Source organism: Arvicola amphibius, chromosome 12 (assembly GCF_903992535.2).
Source record: "Arvicola amphibius chromosome 12, mArvAmp1.2, whole genome shotgun sequence".
Taxonomy (NCBI): Eukaryota; Metazoa; Chordata; class Mammalia; order Rodentia; family Cricetidae; genus Arvicola; species Arvicola amphibius.
Genome location: NC_052058.2, coordinates 51,257,750 through 51,282,115, shown reverse-complemented (window position 1 = coordinate 51,282,115; position 24,366 = coordinate 51,257,750). Strand labels below are relative to the sequence as shown.

At 43.0% G+C, this 24,366-nt stretch overlaps 1 protein-coding gene across 3 annotated transcripts in view; it reads right to left on the bottom strand.

Annotated features, from left to right (window-relative positions):
* Positions 1-5,837: 5,837 nt before the first annotated feature.
* Cfap20dc (CFAP20 domain containing) overlaps positions 5,838-24,366 on the bottom strand; it is a 219,107-nt gene continuing 200,578 nt past the window's right edge. For all 3 annotated transcript variants that reach the window (XM_038349740.1, XM_038349741.1, XM_038349742.1), the window contains 2 exons: positions 18,892-18,986; positions 5,838-6,126 (listed from right to left, as the gene is read on the bottom strand). In XM_038349740.1, the coding sequence (XP_038205668.1) occupies positions 6,014-6,126; positions 18,892-18,986 (208 nt within the window). In that variant the 3' untranslated portion in view covers positions 5,838-6,013. The remainder of the gene's footprint in view (positions 6,127-18,891; positions 18,987-24,366) is intronic.

Sequence of the window (24,366 nt, the reverse complement as noted above, 5' to 3'; positions counted from 1 at the left end):
GAGATCCTTGCTTTGTAAGGCAGTTGTGAATTTAATCTTGGGTAGGTTTTTTTTCTTCTTGATTTAGGAGTAAGAGTCTGAAGAAGACTCATATTGGGAATCAGTTCTTTCAACCATATGGGTCAGACCTAAATTATTACAAATACTGAATAAATCCAGTTTCAAGCAGTTTCTGAAGTGTCCATTTTCCTACACAGTATCAGGAATTGCACTGCTGATGAGGGCTGACTCTATTTCCCCCTTCTCAGGAAATGCTGATTGCTTTCTGAGTGTGGGTATGGAGTTGATGCCCCCGTTTTCAGATTAATCAGTTTAGAGCTTAACCTTCTAAGCAGAATTTGCAACTCTAACTTGCATGCAGAAACATATGTGTTTGTCCATGCATGCTTTCAGGAGTAACACAGTCACCACTGTAAAGCATCAGAGTCCAAACCTGCAAGTCCTTGGTCTGGCACCTGAGGAACATATGATGAGCACCACAGGAAACATTCCCAGGACCCTTCATATATATTCATGAAGTGCACAGCTCAGCAGTCAGCTTTGTGCTTGTCTCCAAGTTTCCTGCTTGCTGGGATCAAATTGCCACCTAAGGTTTTGTAAAATAAACTAGCTTGTGTAAATAAACTAGCCCCACAAATCGGAGTCACCGGCTCACTTGCAGAGGTCTTGTACAGAGGTCTATGGTCCTCCAAAGTTCCGTGTCTTGGTCTTTGCCTGGCTGATTTCTTGTCTGCTCTTGACCTTTCTTCCCTGTCCCACGATTGATGGAGGAGAGTTATCTGTCTATGTTACTTTCATTGGTTAATTAATAAAGAAAACTGCCTTGGCCCTTTAAGAGAACAGAAAATTAGGTAGGCGGAGTAGACAGAACAGAATGCTGGGTAGCAGGAGTGGGGAGATGCTTCAGGCAGTCGCCATGTTTCTCCTCTCCAAGATGGACGCAGGTTAAGATCTCTCCTGGTAAGCAATCCACCTCGTGGTGCTACACAGATTACTAAAAATGGGTTAAAGGAAGATGTGAGAATTAGCCAATAAGAGGCTGAAACTATGGGCCAGGCAATGTTTAAAAGAATATAGTTTCTGTGTAATTATTTTGGGTAAAGCTAGCCGGGTGGCGGAACGCAGCCCCGCCGCTTCCTTCTACACACGATCATGCTGTGCATTAACCATTTTAGTTCTTTCCTAGCCCCAAATACTTTCCACTTAAGACTCTGTACAAATGAGACATTAGGGGAGGGTTATTAGCCCGAAGGGGTGATGGATGGAGGTTTTCAGCTTGCAGTGTCTTTTCCAACCTTCTTACATTTAGAAGAATGCTGTAGGTCCAGGGAAGGTAAAAACCAAGGTCTACGCTTTTCATTAGCTCAGAATAAGTGTGATTTTTCCATAGAAGAAAAATAGTTTTAATCCCCTAAGAGCTAAAATAGATAGAAAACCCTCAAGGTTTCCTGGAAGATTTAACAATAGTACTAAGTCATGAATGGTTTGCTGACCTGATGGATCTTGGTTATACAAAACACTCTCCTATACACCCTGTTTTTGAGGGCAATTTCATTTTCTTCAGGTTCAGTTAACCATGGTAAAGCATTGAAATATCACTATAATGTAATGAGCTCAGATATTTTGAAAAAGACTATTCACCTAACTTCTATTGCAATCTATTCTCAAATAGTTCTATTTGATTTGTTATTACCATGTGCCTAATCTATACACGAAACCTCTCCACAGTTCTGTACACGCAGGAAGAAGGGCAGCATATAGGGAGTCTGGTTTTACTCATACTTTCAGTCACTCATGTGGAGTCTTCCAATTTGTCCACCCATGATGAGGGGTGACCCTTGTGTTATCTAAAAAACCTAAGACAGTGACTTCACATTAGAATACGCTGAAACAAACTAAAGAGATGCTGCTTCTAACCCTGTCCATATCTAAACACCTAGACACATTTTATTTTTCATGATTTTCTAGAATTATTTATATGTCAAAAGTAAAAAAAAAAAATTCAAGTATTGGGGAAAGGATAGTATACTTACTAAGGTAGCAAGGAAGATCCAATGACAAAAGGAAGTTTTCTTTAGTGGGGTTGGCTGAAAAATTTGTAAGAAAAATCCTAGCATGGTTTTAGATGTATGATTCAGTTTTGCAGTGCATATGTCTTATGGCTTAGGTGTGGGTTGGGTGTCCCCAAGAGGCTTACTGTGTAGAGAGGCTTGGTATCTCTGGGGTGGTTCTACTGGGAAGTGCTAAGCCATCTTGAAAACCTGCAACCTTGTGGAAGCTCCTTAGGCCACTTGAGGCAAGGTTGGCTAACACCCACTGTCTGCTCCTGTTGTGAGGTGTAACTGTTTGCTCTTGACATTGTGTTCTTCACTGTGAGGCTTTGAAGCCAAGAGGGTATCTCATGCCACAGAGCTTGAACTATGTGAAAGGACCTTTAACTTTCAAAAATGTGTGTCAAACAAACCCTTCCTTGTCCACTATGTAGCCACTACCATGTATGTCATTATGGTGAGGCAAAGCTGACAGATACAGTACAGAAAGCAAATGGTGAGATTTGCTTGATATTCTTTAATTAAGATAATCTTTCTTCAGGAAGATATAAAGCAAAGCTGAGGGCAGTTTTAATTCCGTCCCTTGACTTACTGATTGGTCATGGAAACTCTCTTAATAGAAATTATATTTCATAATGGCATATTATCAGAAATTAACAAAAGTAATTTCCCCCTCTGGACTTCTTGGGCTAAATTCTCTCAGATGATTTTCAAAAATTGAAGTCCCAAGAAGAGCAGTTCCCCAGTGCTTTTGGAAGTATTCACTATGGCAAATTAGAGATCATTTCTGATGTACAGGTTAAAGTATTGACAATACTTATTACTATTGGAGGGAAGCTTATATGCATGGATCTTGCCAAGTTCAGCAGAAACAATGACAATGATGGGTTGAGCTGATAAAAACCAATCAATACCATTTCCCACACTTCACTTCTGCACCGCTTCACGGAATTACAGGTGATTAACTACAGAAGGATATGCCAGCAGTAAAAATTAGTGTTATCTCTGGCCCATGTTTATTGGCAATTTAATTCTTATAAGTCAAATTATTTTGACTTAATGTGATTCTAAATTATATTAAAACCACACAAACCAGAAGCAAAGTATTCATTAAGATGTAAAGGTGCAATATCCATGATGAATGGACCTTCACTTAGATTTATCCTTTGTTAGAAGTTGACTGTGTTACCTACAGTCAGATGTGTGCATGACTGAAAATGGGGGAGTGTTTCTTCACCGTGGGTAATGGAAATCTCAGCTGGGGAATATGGAGGTTTCAGTATTCCTGGTTTGGGATGAAAAGTGAGTCTGAAGAATAAACTTGTGGGCTGGTCAGGAGCCTGTGAAATATCTAGCCACTATAAAAACCAAGATGCAACATCCATTCTAACTTCTGCCAGCCTGTTGTGTGGTTGCTTCTTCTGTGCTGGACATGAGCAAGACTGTCTTGAGTCAAGTGAGGCAGGAAAGTCGGGTGGAGAGTGAGAACCAGATTAGCATATAAAGAAAAGCCTTGGCTGAGAGAGCAAAAACCCCACCCACCACGGCAGCTCAATAGCAGACAGAGTAGAGCAAAACCAGCCATTTATACAAATGACCTATAAAGGTCTCAACCATTGGGAACACTGAGCCTTTGGCCTTTCCCCAGCCCTGGCCCACTTCTACCCTGGAGACTGCTTTCCCCCTTTAGTAAATAATTTATTCTTCTGCTACTACCAATATATCTCTGTCCAATTTCTTATTCTGGGCCAAAAGAACATGGAAATCCCAGTGGATGCCCATTGGACCCGGATCCCTGTCTATATCAGGAGAATCTGTGATCAGGACTTCAGGAAGTCAGGCCAGTTAAGGTCTCCTTGGAGAGGAAGAGGGAAGACTTAGCTCCCAGCCTTCCTGAGGCCCCGCCCTTGCCCAGTCACACTGGACATGCAGAGCGGACTGCAGATAGGTAGTGTGAGCAGCATAGCTCCCTGCACGTGGCCACAAGGTTTATAGCAGTACAATGTTTTCTGTGTTACCCCTGTTGTGGGTGAGACTCTTCCATCGTGTAGCTGCCAGTAAGTTGCTCAGGGGACTTCCTGGTGGTATAGCAGCCTCTGGGTCACCCATGTACCTGTAAAGACCCTACTTATTTCATTGGTTCATTAAACTGGACTTCGCTGGAATCCTGTCTTTGGTTTGTCAGTGCCTTTCCTATCTAGGGTTAACAGATCCACGTTTTAAATTCTTCCTAAGAAAATTCAGGTGCTATACACCCCGCCCCCCCCATACACATACAGATACATACACACACTCTCTCGCTCCTACCACATTCCACTGTTCTTGGAGTCTCATCTTAAATCTGCCTGGAACCCTGGAAGCACCCTGTTTCGGGATACATGAGACATTCTATTCTTGCATCCTTACCCTAACAAGCAGCTCATGTTGTGATGTACCTGCAAGTCCTAACTAACACAAGCTTTTGAATGACATGGTCCACTCTGGTTGGCCTCAAGACGATTTCAAGTAGGTCAAGGCTTTTTAACCCCCCATTTCAGTATTTAAGCTCTTAATCAAGATAACCCCAATTTATGTGAGTATGGTGGTTCATGTCATCAATCCCAGCATTCTGGAGGCTAGTTTGAGGCTAGCATGGTTTACATAGTGTGAGTTCCAAGCCAGCCAGAGGGCTACATAGTGAGACCCTGTCTCAAAAAATAAAACGACTCAACCAAAACAACTCTAAATCTTTTGCATGCTCCATGAAGCCTTGTTTCACTCATTTTCATTTTGTAAACATGACGATATTTGAGAGACATTCATAACAAAGGTATAATTTGAGAAAAGGGATTAAAAGCTTATCAAGCACAAACATGGCTTTAAATAATGTATGATCCTTTGGACATGAGCCCAACTTGCTTATGGAAAAAAGTTCTTATTTCCTCTCTAAAGCAATATTAAATGAAATCAGAGCACTGCTGTTAAATACAACCACACACCAATAACTTTTCATTTCTAACAGTAAAGGTAATAAGGAAAGGCCTTATTAAAAACCTCTACGAAAAAATAAAACAAAACATGCCTGTTAATAAGAACTTCGGCAGCTCAGTCTTAATGTACTTGGCACCCAATTCAAGGCCATCTACCTGAATGCAGGACATGCACACTTCTTGCTTCAGGCTGCAAACAGAGCCTTAAAGATGAAAGAAAACCATCCAGGTCTCTCTGGGCACAGGCCACAGAAGCAGAGAGGTATGAAAGGGGGTTCAGATAGCAACTCCTTGTTAGACCTCGATCCATAGAGCACGGGTATTAGAATTCAAAGATAAGTGGTCAAAGAGGAGCAAAAGCAAACACAGTGTCGAGCAGTCTAATGATGGACAGCACTGTGATCTCTGCAAATGTGGGAGGTGCTAGGCTGAAGACATGGCCACACCCACACACCCTGATCACAAAATACAACTAGCTCATGTTTCCTAGGAGAACGGGGAGTTGTCTAAGAATAATCGGGTAAAGGCAACAGTGTGAAAAAAAGGAAGTGGTCTTTTGACCACTGTACTTTATTTTTAATACAAACAAGCTATAAAAAGGTTTCAGACACCTTTTAAACAAGGATACACTCTCTGTAAGTGTATCAAGCCATCATTTATTACAGATTAACACTGGAAAAATTTGAACAAGTGATTTTTAACTTGCTTATGTAACATAATGAGACTCAGAGGATGGAAATGAAGAACTAAGAGCAAAACCTAAGATTCGGGGTCTGTATGAATTCCTTTGCAAGTTTCAAAGTCTCAACATGCAGCTACAAAGAGAATGCAGGCGTTCTCAACATTGGACCTTATTTACAAAGAACTTCTTCTCTCCAATCCTTTGACTTCTTGATCCCAACCACACAACATACAGGTCACATGCCCACTGTGGTTGTCACGCTGCGGTCATGTTCCATCTGCTATGGCTACTTTCTGCCCTGGGGGCGGTAGCTACACCAACTCATAGTATTTCCCAGTCTGGGGGTCAAAGTAGCAGTTGAGACATGGGTCGTACAGCAGAGTCAGCACCTCCTCGTCTTCTTCTGCACTCAGGCCCTCTTCACCTGTGGGCCAGGGGAACCGGAAACACGTTAGTTCTTGGCCTGCAGCAGAATTCCTAAAGTGCCACCCCAGAAGGGAGTCAAGGCAGCGGTCACCACCTTTCAAGAAACTTTCTCTATGCAGGCAAGGGCTAGGCTGGGAAGGAAGAAGAGGGTGAAAACTTAGATTCGCACGAGCAGTGTACATTTGAGAAGAAATGCCAGGGGCTCAAAGGGCCAGCAGCTCCACAGTGAAGTATAAAAAGCAAAGCAAACAGGGGGCTGGAGAGATGACTCAGAGGTTAAGAACACTGGCTGCTTTTTCAGAGGCCCCAGGTTTGATTACCAGCACCTGTATGACAGCTTGAACTTTCAAAAGTAACACCAGTCCCAGAGCTTCCAACACCCATTTATGGCCTCCTTGGGCGCTGTACACATGGTACACAGTTATACACGTAGATAAAACACTCTTACACATAAAATGAAGTGAAAATAAAACCACAAAGCAAAATTAAAATGGTATAGAGAAGAGTCTGAAGAAAAAAATAATAAAATGGTGGAATCAAATGACCAAAGGGTCCCATGTGTTAGGATCAGGAAATATTACATGATATCCAAATCTCAATTACCAACCACAGTTTTAAATTCCTACATGTGCCAGAGCTGTGTCTAATGCAGAGCCGTGTGAGTCCAGGTCAAAACAGAGAGTCTTCATTCATTCTGTACCAAAAAGGCCACCGGACAACTATGCATTTAAATGATACCATTTGCAAAGCTAAGAACCATACACAGAAAACAGGTCAGGTGGGCTGTCGCTTTCTTTATGGTAGGAAGGCACAAGCTTGACGGGGATATAGACGATGGCTTGAGCAGAGGGAACACACATTTCCTAAATCATTAGTAGCTTCCATGAAGTAGTACACAACTCAAAGTGTTCTACAAGAATACTTTCTGAGCTCCTTTGTGTGCCCAGTAGTGTAGAGGACTTTGGTATTTGGAAGAGAGCCCTGTTTCCTTCACAAAGGCGGTGTCTTTACTTCTGAGTACAAAGGATGAAGTCAGGCTCAGAGAAGAAGAGTTGGTTAAGACAATTTTCTCTTTACTTGCTTAGCCCACTAAGAATCAAAGACAAGTGGGCCATGGATTCATCAAGATTGACTTCCAAAAGGGTTTGGCAGTGAGCATGAGAAAAAGATCTGTAAATGACAAAGGTTCAGTAAAAACCATGCACGGTTCATAGGTGTGTACAAGTGTGAGTGCGTGTGCACTAAATGGAGGCTAAAGATGAATGCCTGATGTCATGCTCAACTGTTTTCTGTCTTATTTTTTGAGTCAATATCTTTCACAGAATGTTACTGATTTGGCTAGACTGACTGACCAATGAGCTTCAGGGATCCACTCATCTCCACCCTCCCAGTGCTGGGATCAGAGGTGTGAATTCCCATTCTTGTCCTTTATGTGAGTGTTGGGATCTTAACTCAGGTCTTTGTGCTTGTGTGACAGGCACTTTACTGACTGAGCTATTTTCCCAGTCCCTAAAATTGTTTGTTGAAGGCATAAATAAAAGCTCCATAAACAATCATGGCAGGGTAGAATAGGCAGGTGTCCACTAGGGTCTCCATTTTGTAGATGAGGAAGCCACAACCTGCAAAAGGAAACAGCTGGCCTGAGGTTGCCTGGTGGTGATTCAGAGGCAGAGCTTGGGACAGAGTCAAGTGATGAGGCATAAGCTCAGTGTCCCTTCTATATACCTTTGCAAATTAACTGATAGGTTATTTGTCTGAGTTTGTTCCTGTGCCCTGGGTTTCTAACTCTTAAGCCCCATTTCAGTGTATAAACAAACAGGACTTGATCCCTTTAACTGATTAGAAACTGTCTAGTCATCTTTGAATTGCCTTCCCCTTAGGTCAACCATGGTCACCTTTCTGGTCTGGCTTCCCAGGACACATGTCAAAGCTTCTTCATTCTCTTGTCCTCACTCGATCCCCCTGGGCTGCAGATTGATGGTGGCCAGTGCTTGAGTTCTCTCTGCTCACATAAACTCTTTAAAATCTTAATGTGCCCAAATTTAGCTTTTAACACTGTACTTGATGTTTCTGTGAAGGGTGTTGAATCACACATTTAATTGGGAATTTAAACATGAGATGGACTAGAAAAATGTAAAGGTGTCCTACATTTTCAAATATTAAATTTATAAGCAGAAGAAATTTGACTTCTCATATTTCAGAACCCACTGGTGAATATGACAGTCTATTGGGAGCCAGGGATAATGAATTACATAGACCCAAAGGGAAAGAGCAAGCTTGGTAAAGGAGCATTAGCCCTTCCTATTTAAAGAGGAGGGTGGTATAGGCATGAGTCGTTCAGAGGATTTCGAGGAGGCAAGAGGCTTTTGGCTTCTATTTTGGCTCAGAACAAGGAGGTATTCTCTTAGCATTAGAACTGACGGTAGATGGAAATGTGTTTTGGGAGGGCAAAGGCCAGAGCTAAACTTGTATAGGACTTTGTAGGTGAATCTACACAGTACAAAGGACCACATACATGACTCTGATGATCTTCGGTAACCTTGGACTACCAGGGTTTACATTCTTGAAGTGCCACAGACTTTGCTGTCAACCACATTGGATTAATAGTGGTAGCCAACCTGGGTACTTGGCACAATTTTTAATGAACTGGACATCTCCGAAGGAGTGTTGCCTTCTCATTATTTCTTTTGTTGCATTAAAGATGGCCTCTGAGGCTCTGCTTCTATCCCATTTTCTCCTTGTGGAGAGGGTGAAAATTGTGTTCCAATGGATGGGACTTACCCATACAAACAAGGCAGCTGCAGAAGGTTAATAAGGAGTTAACAGGGTGTTGCTTCTCTAGAAGGGCTAAAAATACCTATGAATTCCAAATTCCAGCATCCCTGGTGATGAGGATGGCTGTCTAAATGGTGAATTGCTGAGTCCATTTGCCTTTTGGGACCTTGATTTCACTGGTTATGGTCTTTATCACAACAGCAGAACCATAACTAAGACACTCATCATTACGGGGAACACAGGCTGAGGTGGACATGCAAGGAGTAGATTCCTTTTTTTTTTTAAATATTTATTTATTATGTATACAATATTCTGTTTGTGTGTCTGCCTGCAGGCCAGAAGAGGGCACCAGACATCATTGCAGATGGTTGTGAGCCACCATGTGGTTGCTGGGAATTGAACTCAGGACCTTTGGAAGAGCAGGCAATGCTCTTAACCTCTGAGCCATCTCTTCAGCCCCAAGGAGTAGATTCCTTAAAGCTTAATTGGTCCCCCAAATTGTATCTGCTTGATTTTTATCACCGATCGGGAAAATCAGTACAGTGGGTTTGGATGAAATCAGAAGTTCCCAATGAGTTTATATAGGACACAAAGACAAATCATCTTTGATTAAGTCCTTACACCAAAAATCGTTTGCTTCAAAGAAAAAAACTAATTTTTCTATTAAATACAATATGAAAGTCATAAGCCACAAGGTTAATGTGAATCATAAGTGCTTGCAGATTTTCCATTTAATTTTTGGTTTTTACTAATGTATTGATTAGACCAACCTTGAACTCAAAAGAACAGTGGCCTGTGTAGTTGTTCAGTGTATTCTGTGCCTGCACTAAAAACAATGACAATGTAAGCCCGAGCTGTTACACTGGGAAACTCAGTACATCTGACAACCAGCTGGGGGTCTGGTCTGTCTCTCTTTTGTTCTCTTTTTGTGTGAGTAAATATACATATTTAGGAAGCTTCTATAACACTATTTCCATATCACATTTCCCTTTTTATTTTAAATATTTTATTCATTTTACATACCAACCACATGCCCCCTCCCTCCCCTCCTTCCCTCCACCCTTTCTCCTCACTTCTCATGGAGGGTAAAGCTCCCATGGAGGACTCAACAAAGTCTAGCATATCAAGTTGAGGCAGGACCAAGCCCCTCTCCCTGCATCAAGGCTGAACAAGGCATCCCACCATAGGGAATGGGCTCCAAAAAGCCAGTTTATGCACCAGCGGTAAATTCTGGTCCCACTGCCAGGGGCCCCACAAACAGACCAAGCCACACAACTGTCACCTACATTCAGAGGGTGTATGTAGTTTGGTCCCATACAGGTTCACAGCCTTTCAAGATGAAAATGAGCACTGTAGCACTGTGGTGGCCTTTGGGTCTTTATCGCCTGGGTCACTGCAAAAGGGATCAAGGAAGGTCTGGTTCATTAGCAGAGCTATCCCTATACAGTGTGGAGAAGCCAAAGCACTTACTGCTGTACAAACATACTCATCTTGACACGTACATCCACGGAGTGGGAGCTTCATGCATTAGAATCATGGGCCTCACACAGTCTTGTAAGTTTTAGTACCAAAGCTTAAAGGGATGAATTTTAAAACTACCAACAATGGTATTTGTACAAAAATTGGGTGAGCTTATGTATAATTTTACATTGAAATAAGTACTTTAAACTTACATAAAAGGTTTTATTTTCATTGTAATTTAATTTCTGGGGCCTCCAACTTAATCATTTTACCATAGGAATCTCTGCGTAATGAAATTATAATATCATTAAGCAATTGCCACTATGATGTCAAGCGTTGAGGAATGTTTTGAAAGGTAATTATCCTGCGTGGGTATGGGGTAATTTTCAATTATATTCTCGGATACTGCAGAGTTTTAATTTTTTTCCCTTAAAATGCTATATTGCTCTATTTAAAGACTGGATATAGAAACTCCAAAAGGACAAATTAACAAATAAACCCATTTTCTGCTACCAGGTTCAGAGCATCTGGACAGGCATTCAAATTACATTTTTACTCTTCTCCCGATAACAAAGCCATTTCCACTGAAATAAAATTACCTTTCCGATACTAATCTATTTACAAACTTTCAGCCTCATCTACGTTGAAATTGGTTAGCAGCAATAACAGAAGAAAACCCAGCAGAGTCAGACTGAAGTAGCAATATATGCTGCCCTCCCTCAGTCAGATCAGCTTGGGTAAATGACCCCTCGAGTTCACCTTTGAGAGCCAATTAATAAGACTGTTTAATTATCTATATTTAATGCATTTTAACTGTGGATAATGGAAAACCTGTATGTGCAAGTTAAGGCTTAATGCTTGACAATTAATGAAGGGCACCACTTTATCAGACTTACAATCTTGGAATCAAGACACTCGACTTGATTTTCGATTTTCTGATGTTGCCTCTAGAATTAAAAAAGTATGCATTTCCCTCCTACAGATAGCAAGGAGTGACTGACTGTACTTTTATGTGCATACTAATATACTATTGTTTAAGTGATTCACCAGTGGGGTGGTCACTGTGTGGAGCAGTACGCCTGAGAATCAATTAAGATGCCATCTGAGATAAGGCTCTGCTGAACACCAGCTGCCTGGACAGTTTTTCTACCAGCATACTTTGGGGCGGAGGGGGCAGGGGGATGCTCAACCACATTAGCGTCTATCTAGGAGATCCTACTGTGAACTATTCACTTTTGATCTTCAGCAGACTGATGCCGTCAAAGTGGAGGAGACCGAAGGCCAAGGGTGGAGTGGAAATGATGAGAAGGCCCATCTACTAGAAAGCTGTATTGTTTTTGAAAGGCAGACCACACGCCATGATTACAGGTCAGGTGCCACTGGGAACCAAATAGCCTTCCTGTATCCAAGTGAGACTGTTTTATTTGGAAGATGTCATTTAAAGGCTGTACTGCGGAACCTGGATGCTCAATTAGGGCTTATTGCAACTTTATTCCTTCCAGGTTTTCTCTATTATAATTCCAAAGGTGGTTTGTCTCATGTGTTGGAGGCTCCTAGCCAGATCACTGTAGCCTACAGAGGCCACGGCTTCACTTGAGCATGACTGGCCAGGTGCCTGCAAGGAACCAACTGTGCATTCTCCTCCCTGCAAGGGCGGCTGGACTTCCAAGCTGGGCCTTGATCCTCTCTGGAGTACATGTGGTACCCCATAACAGGGATGGTTCTAGAAGAAGACTAGAGAGTTTTGGATTCAGCAATGTGTTTATGTTTCTATTAGAGAGCTGAATCATATTCCTGGAAGGAAGGCACCCTTTACAGTAGTGAGCTGCTGCTGGACCAGAACCTCTGAGATCTACAGAGGAAACAGCCCTGACCCCTGAAAGAGATTTAAGAGAAATTGTCTCTCTAACTCATGCTTAAGTTGGGAACAAATAGTAGTTGGTTACCTCACAGAAATGATGGGGACACTGTCTTTTAGAATGCCATTAAAAAAAAAAAAAACTATGAATCGTTTTGTAAGTTGGGAGTTGAGCTGGGGGGATCTAATTTGAGTACTAAGAGGGCTATTGAGAATTGAGAATTGGAGGGAGCACTCAGCCGGTAAAATACTTGTAAGTGTAAAGTCTAAATTTCATCCCTAGAACCTGTCATTTCAGTGTGTGGGAGGGGAAGACAAGCAGACCCTGGAACCTGCTGGCTAGATGGCTATGTGGCAAGATGAAAAACATGTCTCAATGAACAAGATAGATGGCTCCTGAGGTTTAATACCCAAGGATGACCTCTGACCCTTCTCACCATAATCATGAAGAGAATATTGAATCCAGAACGCCTCACAGGAAGGAGTTCACGAGATTAAAATCTATCAGAGTGGATCTGTCGTGTGTGCTCTTTCCCTAAGCTCACCAGGTATGCTGCGGTGGGACTACAGTGTGGGTTAAGCTGCAGATGGTGTGACCCTGTGCTCCTTCACACTTGGGTGTGGGAGACAGGCTGCTCCTAACCTTGCTGTCACATAGGACACAGTGTCCTCCTGGACAGTGTTGGGGTAACACACAGAAACTTTCCATGTCATTCACGGAAACCAGCAGCACCTCACTAAGCTTCTAATATAGCCCCGTGATTCCTTTGTTTCCCGGCTTTCTCAAAGAGTTCTGCCCTGACAAGCCAACTACATTCCAGTGGAAGGGCACACGTCTAAGAATATCTGGGCGGCACGAACTGGCCTTGGTGGGAATAAAAAGATACCAAGTTGGGTGGGAAGGGAAGTGGGGTGGTGGATCTGGGAGGAGCTGTGGGAGGGAGGGTGGATATGATCAAAACTCACAACATTCTCAAAGAACCTATAAAAAACAAAGACTATTACTGCCCCCTCCCCAGACAGAATATATTTGTGATTCTGGAACTGAAAATAAAGTTAATTAATCTTTAAGAAAGAAGACAGGGGTTTTGTTATACAGCGCCTGTTTACTGCTGTGATTATACGGTGTGCCACCAACCACTGCATCTGTAATCTGCTTTGCATTGTAAATAAATCCTAAGAAAACCCACAGGCTAGCTCACATTTCCCTGTGTCAACACTCACCTACTTAGCAGAACTTTCTGGACTGTTTACTATGTCCTGGACATTGCTGTAGGCACCAGGTACCACGGATGCTCGGTGAGGCAGAACTCTGAGACCCAGACTGCTAAGTGTGAAGCCACTGTGTAGCTGTAAACAGAAGAAGTATGAACGGCACTTCTGTTGATGGGGAGCAGGCAGCCAGCTCCCCGCTCTGACTGGCTGACCATAGGAGTCCTGAGAATTCTGTGAATTCTTTACCAGTAATTTGGATGTTGCATACAAAAAGCATTTGCTGCCTATTTGTGTCTTGTGGGAGACTGATGACGGTGTTTAAAGAAGCGGTCTGCAAGACACTGCCGTAAGAACAAGCAGGAGTGTTATTTTCGAGACTCTGACTATGCCCTGAACCCCGTGGAAGGCCTTTCTTCCTTCTGGTTCTTGTGAACAGTGGAGAGGTCTACAGGCTGAAGAAGGAACTGATTATTATTCCATGTCGGGGCTGGTAGGCATGAATAATTTAAGGGTCATACCTGTAAAGGAACAAATGTCAAAAACAAATTGACAGCCATTCTTCCAGCAAAGTGCGGCTCATTTTCCAAAGGTCAGCTCAGTAGTTTTTTTGAGTAAGTTCTGAAATCTTCACTTCCCATTTTACATTTCACACAGGCTCCAAGAGAACACTGTTTTAGGAAGTGTTAAGGGCACTTGTGCTTATGGTAATTGATAATCCACACGAGTTCTATAGCCTAGGAGGAACTCTGAAGAGCCAGACAGTTCTCCTTCAGTCGGTGACAGGATCAGAACAGAAACCTGTGAACATAGCCCTGGCTTTGCCGGTGCATGGGTCACTTAAGGTGGTGTTTATTTACTGGAGACGTCCAGGCTGGCAGAACTGCCTGGGACCGACTCCTCCTGAATAAGGCAGGGAAAGGATCCGGGGGTTCCAGGGCCAGATGTAACTCATGTATTTCCTTTTATATGACTTGGGTAAGTTTTCTAAGATTACACATTAGTTAGGTCATCATGCTTTCTACCTCCGGCTGCTCCTTCAGGGCAGGAGATGAGGTGGTCCGGTGCATTGCTGCACAGCCCAGAGGACTATGTGGAAGATGGGGGTGTAAAAAGTACCATACTTTAGAGGCTATACACAAAGGCCCAGAACACAAAAAGATCACGCATTAGCTGTCATTTTTGTCTCAGAAGTGTCAAGATGAATGATACCTTTTCTCCGTGGTTCCAACTTTAAATAAACAAAGAACCAAAAAACAAAACACACACTTATAAATTATATAGTGGTTCATCACAGAGATGCTGAGGTGGAGGAAGCCCACATGCTGTGACTGGAAATTTGATTTTTGGTAAGCCAATTACCTGTTAAGGCAAACAGTGGGCTGACCGAACCAGTTTGCTGATTGATCAGAGTCCCAGGGCAGGACTCCGAGACACTCAGTCTCCCCTGACCTCTTTTCTACTCTTCTGTGCGAGATTTCTTCTGAAGGGAGATTTCACCACTTACACATAATGTGTCAAGGCCACCATTTCATGTTTGAATTTCAGAAGTCTTCCAGATGTATAAAATGTGGGATGAGAAAGCAAACCCAGGTTTACATTTCTGTGAACTGCTCTACAGAGAATATGGAGACCCCAGTACATGCCAGGAACCGCACAGTAACCTGGGTCCTCAGGTCAGCAAACTGGTGGTCTTTGCTCATACATACTGAGGCCACTTGGAAAGAAAAAGAAGAAATGAGTAAACAAATCAAGATTTGATAGAGGGAGGGAAGGAGAGAGAGAGAGAGAGAGAGAGAGAGAGAGAGAGAGAGAGAGAGAGAGAGAGAGAGCAGACTGAATAGAACACTGGCATCACCATAAGATTCTGGGCAGGCCATAAAGTAGCGGGTTACATGCAGAGACCTGGCTGTAGCAATTTGGTCCTTGGGCCCAGCCTTACCCTGGATCTCATCAACTGTGGTTCGCATTTTGAGTAAGAAGGGGTAAAAGAGTGGGCAGGTCCAAGGCTGACACAGTAACCAGAAGCCTTATTCTCTTTGTGTGTCCTTAAAAATATAGCCCTGATTTAGCTCTGGAGATGGCTCATTTTTTTTTTTTTCCTGATAGACCAGGAACTCTCAAGAGATAGAAAGTCTTATCATTGATATCTGCTCCGTGGTGGTGGTATGAAGACTAGGTGCAATGACTGCATTTGAATGGCAACGGAAACCCAGGATGAACTCCACGTGACTGCTGCCAGGCCTCCTCCTTCTAGTGAGATGAGCAGGGAGCCTGAACATTAGTTTTCTTTGGCAAAGCTTTATAGGATTGGATGGAAACTCTATCTATCTCAGTGCACCAGTGAAGTACAGATTCTGCTAGGCTGCCTAAAATCTCACTGTTACCATGGAGTGATTAAACAAATAGGAAACGGTAGTTTTGATGGTATTAATTAGCTACAAACCAGTTACGCATAGCACAGATGGCGATGGTGAACAAATAGGAAACATTAGCTTCCAAGAAGAAGGGCAGTGGGTGATGAACACCAAGGGTGACAGGCAGGAGTACTCGCCCTTGATCTGGTTAACCTGAGCCAGCATGTTGCTACAGCTCCCCAAGTCTGTGAAATCTGTCCTTAGTTCTGTTTATCTTCAGCATCACGTAGCTCTCCCTGCCAGACTGAGCTGTGTTGCGGTGACCTGAAGACACCCTTCTGGCCACTCATCACTAATACATACACCTCGTGCCTTTGCTCAAGGACCATGCTCCCGGTTCCTGTGGTTTATTTTGGACACTTAACATAATGTATTATTTGTGCCCTCACAGCAAGGTCTCCTCCTGACAGCCAAGATTCTATTTTTCTGTCATAAGTAATTATGAATGTACACCTCTAAAAAGTTTCCCAATTTGAGGGGCACAATCTATTTCAGACAGTAAATCACAGAGACATCTCCATCCCTCGGGCAGCCAGAAAGTACAAGTCAGATGTATGAGCTCTCACACTGAATTCTCCACACCTGAAGAAAAACGGATGCTCCACTTCCTCCCTGGGGCAGCTGGGCAGCAGGGACAGGCGACTCGGCACTTTTGTTAGAGCGATTTATATTAGTTTCACTTAAAAAAAACGTTAGGTGTACTGTTCTTCCATCTTCAAAATTCAACTCTGAAAATTGCCCCCGAGAGTCCAATTGGAGGTCATTCATCACTCCAATTATGCACTCGAGGGAAGTAGAGTTCTCTCCCACCCCCGCCATCTACCCACTGTTTTCAGGGGAGATTCTTTCTGTTTGTTTCTGTTTGGAGACAGAGTCTCATGTAGTACCAGCTGAGGATGACTTCCAACTCCTGACTGTCCATCTGTGCTTCACGAGAGCTATGATTGCAGGTGTGTGTCCTCACGCTAAGCAGGCGCCTTTACAGATGACTTTCTTCTCCAGCCCAGAGATTCTCTGGTGTTCCTCTTTCAACCATTCCTGACATCCAGGCTCCCTGCTGCTAACTAAAACCCACTGGTTCATCTTCACCACTTCCCCATCACAGAGAATGCTGAGGGAATGTTCATTCCAGGTTTCTATTGAAGACTGCACTGTTTGTAGCTATGCCATGGCCTCACTTTAGTGAAAGGCTGCTTCTCTGCATTAAGGAAAATGTGTACAGACAAAGTCATTCCACCATGGGGTCATGCAGTGATACAGAAAAACACAGTGATTTTGTTGTGGGAGTGTCATAGAGTGTGCTAAGTTACGCAAGCTAAGATGGCACAGCTCCATCGCTTCATGTGTCTCCCGATGGGATCAAGAAACAGAACGCAGAAGATAGAGCTCTGGCGTAGCCTGGCATGCTGTTTTACAGTGAACATACTTTAGTAGGAAGGAGCACATTAGAAAACAATGATTAACGCACAGTCAGAAAGTACTCATACTAGCAGTTTATTATAGTGCACTGTGTATTGTGTGTATATGGGTCATACTTTTTCTTTTGAGAAAAATATTTCTTTTTCCTTTTTTATTTTATTTTATTTTATTTTTTTGGTTTTTCGAGACAGGGTTTCTCTGTAGTTTCTAGAGCCTGTCCTGGAGCTAGCTCTTGTAGACCAGGCTGGCCTCAAACTCAGAGATCCGCCTGCCTCTGCCTCCCGAGTGCTGGGATTAAAGGCGTGCGCCACCACCGCCCGGCCTTCCTTTTTTATTTTAAATTTTCTATTTATTATGCATACCAAGCACAGTTCCCCCTTCCTTTCCTCCTCCCAATTCCCCCACCTCCCACCTCTCCCCCATCCACTCCTCAGAAAGGGTAAGGCCTTCCATGGACACATTAAGCTGAGGCAGGGCCAAGCCCCTCCCCACTGCATTGAGGCTGAGAATGACATCCCACTATAGGGAATAAGCTCCAAAAACTACCTGAAACTGAGAAGCTTCTGTAAGGCAAAGGGCACAGTGAATAGGACAAAATGGGAAAAGATCTTCACCAACCTCACATCTGACAGAGGGCTGATCTCCTAAATATACAAAGAACTCAAGAAACTAGACATCAAAATACTAAATAATCCAATTAAAAAATGGGGTACAGACCTAAGCAGAGAATTCTCAACAGAAGAATCTCAAATGGCCGAAAGACATTTAAGGAATTGCTCATCATTCTTAGCCACCAGGGAAATGCAAATCAAAACAACTCTGAGACAACATCTTGCACCTGTCAGAATGACTAAGATCAAAAGCACTGATGACAGCTTATGTTGGAGAGGATGTGGAGTAAGGGGAACTGCTCCATTGCTGGTGGGAGTGCAAACTTGTAAAAACACGCTGGAAATCAGTATGGTGGTTGCTCAAAAAACGGAGAATATGCTATACTTTTACTTACTTGTGGTCCAGCGGGTTATTTATATTAGCAATCCACAAAGACAGGCAATGTGTCTTGCTGTGATGTGTGATGGTGATGGATGAAAGGGAACCAGGAAGGAGGAATTTCCTAGTTCCATTATAACCTTTGCAGACTGGTGAGGCCCTGACCAAAACACCACCACACAGCACATGGCTGTACCCCAGGGTTCCGAGAGGCCCGGATTGCATTACTATCAGATCAGCTGCAGCTATTTGGCAGTCACTGTTCTAAGTGCTTCAAATATTGCACCTCACTGAATCTTTACAAGAAAGTAGCATGTGGGGCTTTGTGCACATTGTGGAGCAGGCAACTAAAATTCACAGTGGTCACATAGCAGGAAGTGGTATAGCTGGAAATCAGATGGGGCTGATGTAGGTGTCCTGCCCTGGGGTAAACTTTCAGAAGAACAGGGCTATTCCTCTCTGCAACGTACTTAGTGAAGAACTTCCTAAAGATGAGGCGCAGGTGATCTAGGTTTGGATGCGCAAGTCTGTGAGGTCAGTGTGAGGCACTGACATCTCTGAGTAACCTATGTTCTTAATTTGTAGCACATCACCTTTATGTTTTCCTGCATAGCATTTCTTGTATCCTTACCTTGCACGCTCACACTTGCAGAGGACTCCAGGGGCTGCTCCACTGGCTGCTGACTGGGAGGGACAATTGGTGGGCTCAGCATGTCCAACCAATCTCTACGGAGAAAAGAGAGCAAGTGAGCAACACAGCAGCAACCCCACGCAGGGACTTGAAGTTTCTCCTTGGCTTTCTTTTCTCTGGGGTTTACAAGAGACACTTTGTCTTCTTTCATGTTCCAGGAAGAAAAATGTTGAGAAATTAATATTCAGTTTTGTGATGAGGTTAATAAGGAGTTGATCACTTAACCAATGAGCTGCTTGATTACTTCCACAAGCTAAACTGAAAACCATTTCTATTCATATCAATTGGGTATCCAATACCAAACAGCACTGAAAACATACATACAAGTAACATTATGAAGACTGAATAGGTTATATTTAGGAATATATATGCAAATACATATATGCATGTAACACTTGAAAAATGAGAATTGAAATGAATTTGAAAGAGAGCAAGGAAGCAAGGAGAGGTATATGGGAAGGCTTGTAGGTAGGCAGGGAAGAGGGAAATGAGTTACATTATAATCTCAAAAGTAAAAGTGATAAACATGATTAAAAGTTTATTATTATTGTAAAGAAAATGTAGTCTCTTTACTTTAAAAAATTTATTTGTGTGTATATTGTGGAGGTTCAAAAATGTGAGCCTATTTCCACCTTGTCTGAAGGTCAGAGAGTTTGAAGTTGTTCAATTGTTAACAACAATCAGGGCCGCACATCCCAAATCAGGATGTGGTTACTTGTTCTCTTGACATTAAGAAGGCACACACAGCCAGGTCCACTCCATCCGGACAGATGGTCGGGATGTGCAAGCAAATACTTCTGCTCCTTCTTTTGAAATAGGGGGTTTGACCTTGGGAGTGGCTGCCTTCAGGATACTTGGTCTAGGGTGGGTTCACTGCCTAAACAACAGAATGCTAAGGACTTGATGCCTCAAAGTATTGAAGCAAGTAACTGTTTGTATCATGTTAAAGCAGTCTTTTGTCATCTTCCCCCTGTTGTATTGGGTACAAAAGTGTATGGAAAACTAAACACAGATGATTTCAGTAATCACTGGAACTCCCTCCTGGTACAATTCCAAGTTTTCTGTTTTATTATTTTTCACATGTCTTCATATATTTATATACATTTCATGTGTCTTCTTTGCCCCTACTCTGGCAAGTGGAATTTTTGTTGAGGCTGGTCCCTGACAGTATATAATGTATGTGTGGAGGTCAGAAGACAATGTGTTGGGGTTAGTTCTCGTCTTCCCTTGTCATGGGTCCCCAGGATCAAATGCAAGTCCTCAGGCTTGGTGGCAAGTCCTTTATCCACTAAACCACCTCACCATTCTGTAGAACACTTTCCCCCCATAAGGAAGCTATTTCAGCAAATCAGAAGAAATCCAGCAGAGATATGATGCTCTTTCTGATCCTGGGTGAAAAAGTTTGACACAATCACGTTTGATGTATCCGGGATGACAGTGTCCTTTACGAGTGTGTGGAACCACCTTTATTTCCCTTCCTCCTCCTCTGTCATAGACTCTTGCTCCCCCTGCCCCAGATACCTAGGCAGTACAATTTAAGTGGTGCTGTCTAGAAGGCATGAGTCAGAAGCATCTCATCCCTAAACCTGCTCCAGAGCTGCTTAGGTGGAAGTGGGTAGGCAGGGGAATGGAAAGGATTTTCCAATTGAAAGACCTGGATAAATCCAGGTCTCCCCAAAGAAAGCCCTGGATAAATCCAGGTTTCCCCCCACCCCGAGCTGGAAGAAAATAGCCAAAAATCTAAGCAGGAAGAGAAGAATCAGAATTAGCCGGTTCAGTGACTGTGTTTCAGGAACTAGCTGAAGATAAAGTTAGATTGTAATCTTGAGAATAATCTTGAGAAACAAGGAGTTTCCCCATTGTGATTATCATTGATATTTTGGAATACTGTGTTTTAGGAACTAGCTGATTATGACTTTGGGAGTGGTCTTGAGAGGCAGGGAGCTGCCCCCTTGTGATCATCACTGGTATTCTCGGAATTTTCTACACCCTCCCTGCCCCTTTCGGATCACTGGGCTGTGGTTTCTTCCCTTAAAAACTCCTTCTCCTGGTCACTCAGGGTTGAACTCTTCCCCTGTGTGGGTTATGAGTCTCTGCCCCAGTACACTGGTTCCCGTCACATCTCATCATTAAAACCTTGTGTGATTGCAGCAAGGACGGTCTCTTGTGAGTTACTGGGGGGGGGGGGAGGGGTCATGTTATCCCAAGACTTGAGTGAGAGTCTCCCCACACTGGGGTTCTTTCACAATGTTAATCACACTTGCGGTATGGATATTAGCACCCTATATTGTTTACCCCTTTCCTTTAACCAGGACCCCGTTCTTATGACAGTATTTTCTTTCTAAACTTCTGTATTTCATACTTTGCTTAATCTACAATGGGAAGCAGTTCTAACGAGAAGCCAAGAGCGCCAGCTTTCAGACCAGTGCCAGATCCTTGCTCCCTACAGTAAGAGACTGACCACTTCATGTTGCTGGACTCGACCTGTAGGAAGGAGAAAGACGGGAGTGTTTCAGAGTTTTGCTTACAGATTTAGACCAAGCCCATTTGTCATGGATCTGGGTACAGAGCTATCACTCAGCAAATTTCAGTGGTGATACTCCGATCAAGGATGCCTGTGCTGTGGCCATACCTATGCTGATAAATCAAGGTGGGGATGTGGTCTTGCCAGAGTTAAACTGGTAAGAGATGCAGAATCTCAGTTGATTGTGTAGTTGTAAGCTACTATTCTCCTGGTGCGGAGGTATTTTAATGTAAAAATTACTCAGTTTCTACTTGCAATATCATAAAAGACTTTCAGTCATTGTTTGCAGCTGTCCCTAGATTTTGGTGGCTGAAGTGAGCAAGGTGAGCATGCTGTGCAACCGAATTTTATAGTGACACACTATGGACACCAAGAGGATTTGTCAGGAACACTCAAGCTCATGGGACATTTTCTGATAAGTACCTTTTATTTACTCTATTTAATTATAGCAGACCAAAAAATTCCCGTACTGTAGAAAATCATAAGGTCATATACAAATTACCAGCCCAGGGACTTCATTACTCTTTTCTTTTCTTTTCTTTTCTTCCCCGCCCCCCTTCTCTCTTTCTTTTTTCGAGACAGGGTTTCTCTGTGTAGCTTTGGAACTTGTCCTGGAACTAGCTCTTGTGCTTCCGTTTTGTGGTCTGAGATGTGAGCCCTCAGTTCTCAGTTGCTGCTCCAGTCTCCATGCCTGCCTGGTGCCACTCTTTCCTATGGTGACCATGGTGATCTCTAATTCCTCTGCAAGCCCCAGATAAACCCTTTCTTCTGTAAGCTGCCCTGGTCATGATGTCCTATCATAGCAACAGAAAAGTAACTAATATATCATGCAATTACAATTTTAATTAAAGTAACTCTTTTGTTTGACTTTTTCCCGGGCAAGTCATTTATGAATTATAATTTAAAAAGAGGTTTGCATATTAACTAAACATGGGCTAAATAAAATCAACCAGCACCTTTTCTTGAAATACCACAAATCTCTCAAGTGGAAGGAGAGGATGTAGCACTGTGCCCATTTATGCCCCAGAAGAGTTATGTCTCTTGGGACCACACAGCACACTGTGAGAAATGCTGTTCCAGCTTATGGCATTTTCTTGCTTAGGTGACCCTCTTCTTTCTCCTCCTCCATTTCCTTTAATAGGAAGATCAACCCAGTGTCCTGTGCATTCTATTCAGGTCTCTGCCACTGAGCTACACCCTAAACCTTAAAAAAATACTTTATTCTTTTTTTTTTTGGTTTTTCTTAATAGCATCTTTTTTCAAGAGCATTCCTTTTTGTTTGTAACTCGTTAAATTGCAGCCAGTGGTCAAATAACTACCTTCTATGTTTACCTCTTTGTATGTGCTTAGTGCTAATATATTATCTTGACTCATGATCAACTCCTTTAAATGTCCACACCTCCTATGCAAGCAAAAAAATACCCAACAAATGGGGACTTCCAGCTCAGATTCTTTTACAGGGTGCGGTACTGGTTAGGTCACTGTCAACTTGACACAATCTAGGGTCACGAACTTCTCAGTTGAAGCATTACTTCCATCAGATTAGTCTGTGGCTCATGTCTGTAAGGACATTTTCTGGGTTAATGATTGACGTTGGAGGACTCAGGCCACTGTAGGCAGTGCCATCGCTTCCTGGGCAGGTGGGCCTGTGCTGAAATAAGAAAGCTTATTGAGTAAGCCATGGAAGCAAACCATGGAGAGCAAGCCAGTAAGCAACTTTTCTTGATGGTTCCCACTTGTGATACAGGTTGTTGATTAATGGCTGATGTGGGAGAGGGCAGCCCATTGTGGGTGGTGCCATCCCCGGGGAAGGTGGTCTTGGATGGTATAAAGAAGCAGACTGAGCAAGTCATAGGAAGCAAGTCAGTGAGCAGCACCCCTCCATGGCCTCTGTCTGCTTCAGCTCCTGCCTCCAGGTTCCTGCTTTGACTTATTGATCCAGATGTGTAAGCTAAACAAACCCCTTCCTTCCCAAGGTAGTTCTGGTTCATGTTTCATCACAGCAACTGACAGTGCCCAGAACAGGTGCCTAGCACAGGTTTAGTTCTGACTGTTCTGCTTGAGCCTCTTATCCTGGCTACCCATGTTTTGGAATCTCTTCTTGTTCTTTGTTCAGCCATCCTCACAACGGTCCTGTTGTCCGCACTCTGGGTGTTTCTTCATTTCCTACCATTACCCCTTTCTGTAAAGGACTGACCTCACCCCATTATGGAAAGGCTCTGCTTCTTAGTCAGCTTTCCTTTCCATCAGGCCTGGCTGCTCTCCGAGCATATCCAAATGCTTTTTCCTCCCTGGTGCTCTCGAGGACTCAGTCAGGCTTCCCAACACAACCTCCATTTGAAACACGAGAGAGCTCCTGGGCCCCTGTGTGAATGCTCAGACCTGTCATCCGACAGTGTGTTACTTGAGAGTCAGGGTAGTGGAATCATTTTAAATACCACACTCAAAGGTACAGTGCCAAGGAAGAATAAAAACTATTTTGTGAATTTTAATAAGGCTGGAATGACCATAAAATTTTGGTAAGAATACTTTAACAAAATTTTTGGTCCTGCTGGGCTGTGGTGGTGCACTCCTTTAATCCCAGTACTCAGGAGGCAGAGGCAGGCAGATTTCTGTGAGTTCAAGGCCATCTTGGTTTATAGAGTGAGTTCCAGGACAGCCTGGTCTATAGAGTGAGTTCCAGGACAGTCAGAGCTGTTACATAGAGAAACCCTATCTTAAAAAACAAAAACAAGACAAAACACAAATTGGTCCATCTAACCAAACTGCTAGACAGTGGACATTATTTGAGTAGAGCTGAATCTGATATTGGTAGAACTGAAGATAATCTTAATTGGGAAGTTAAGATAGACTGTGATTTTAGGTTGGGAGATATCTTATTCATAAAATGC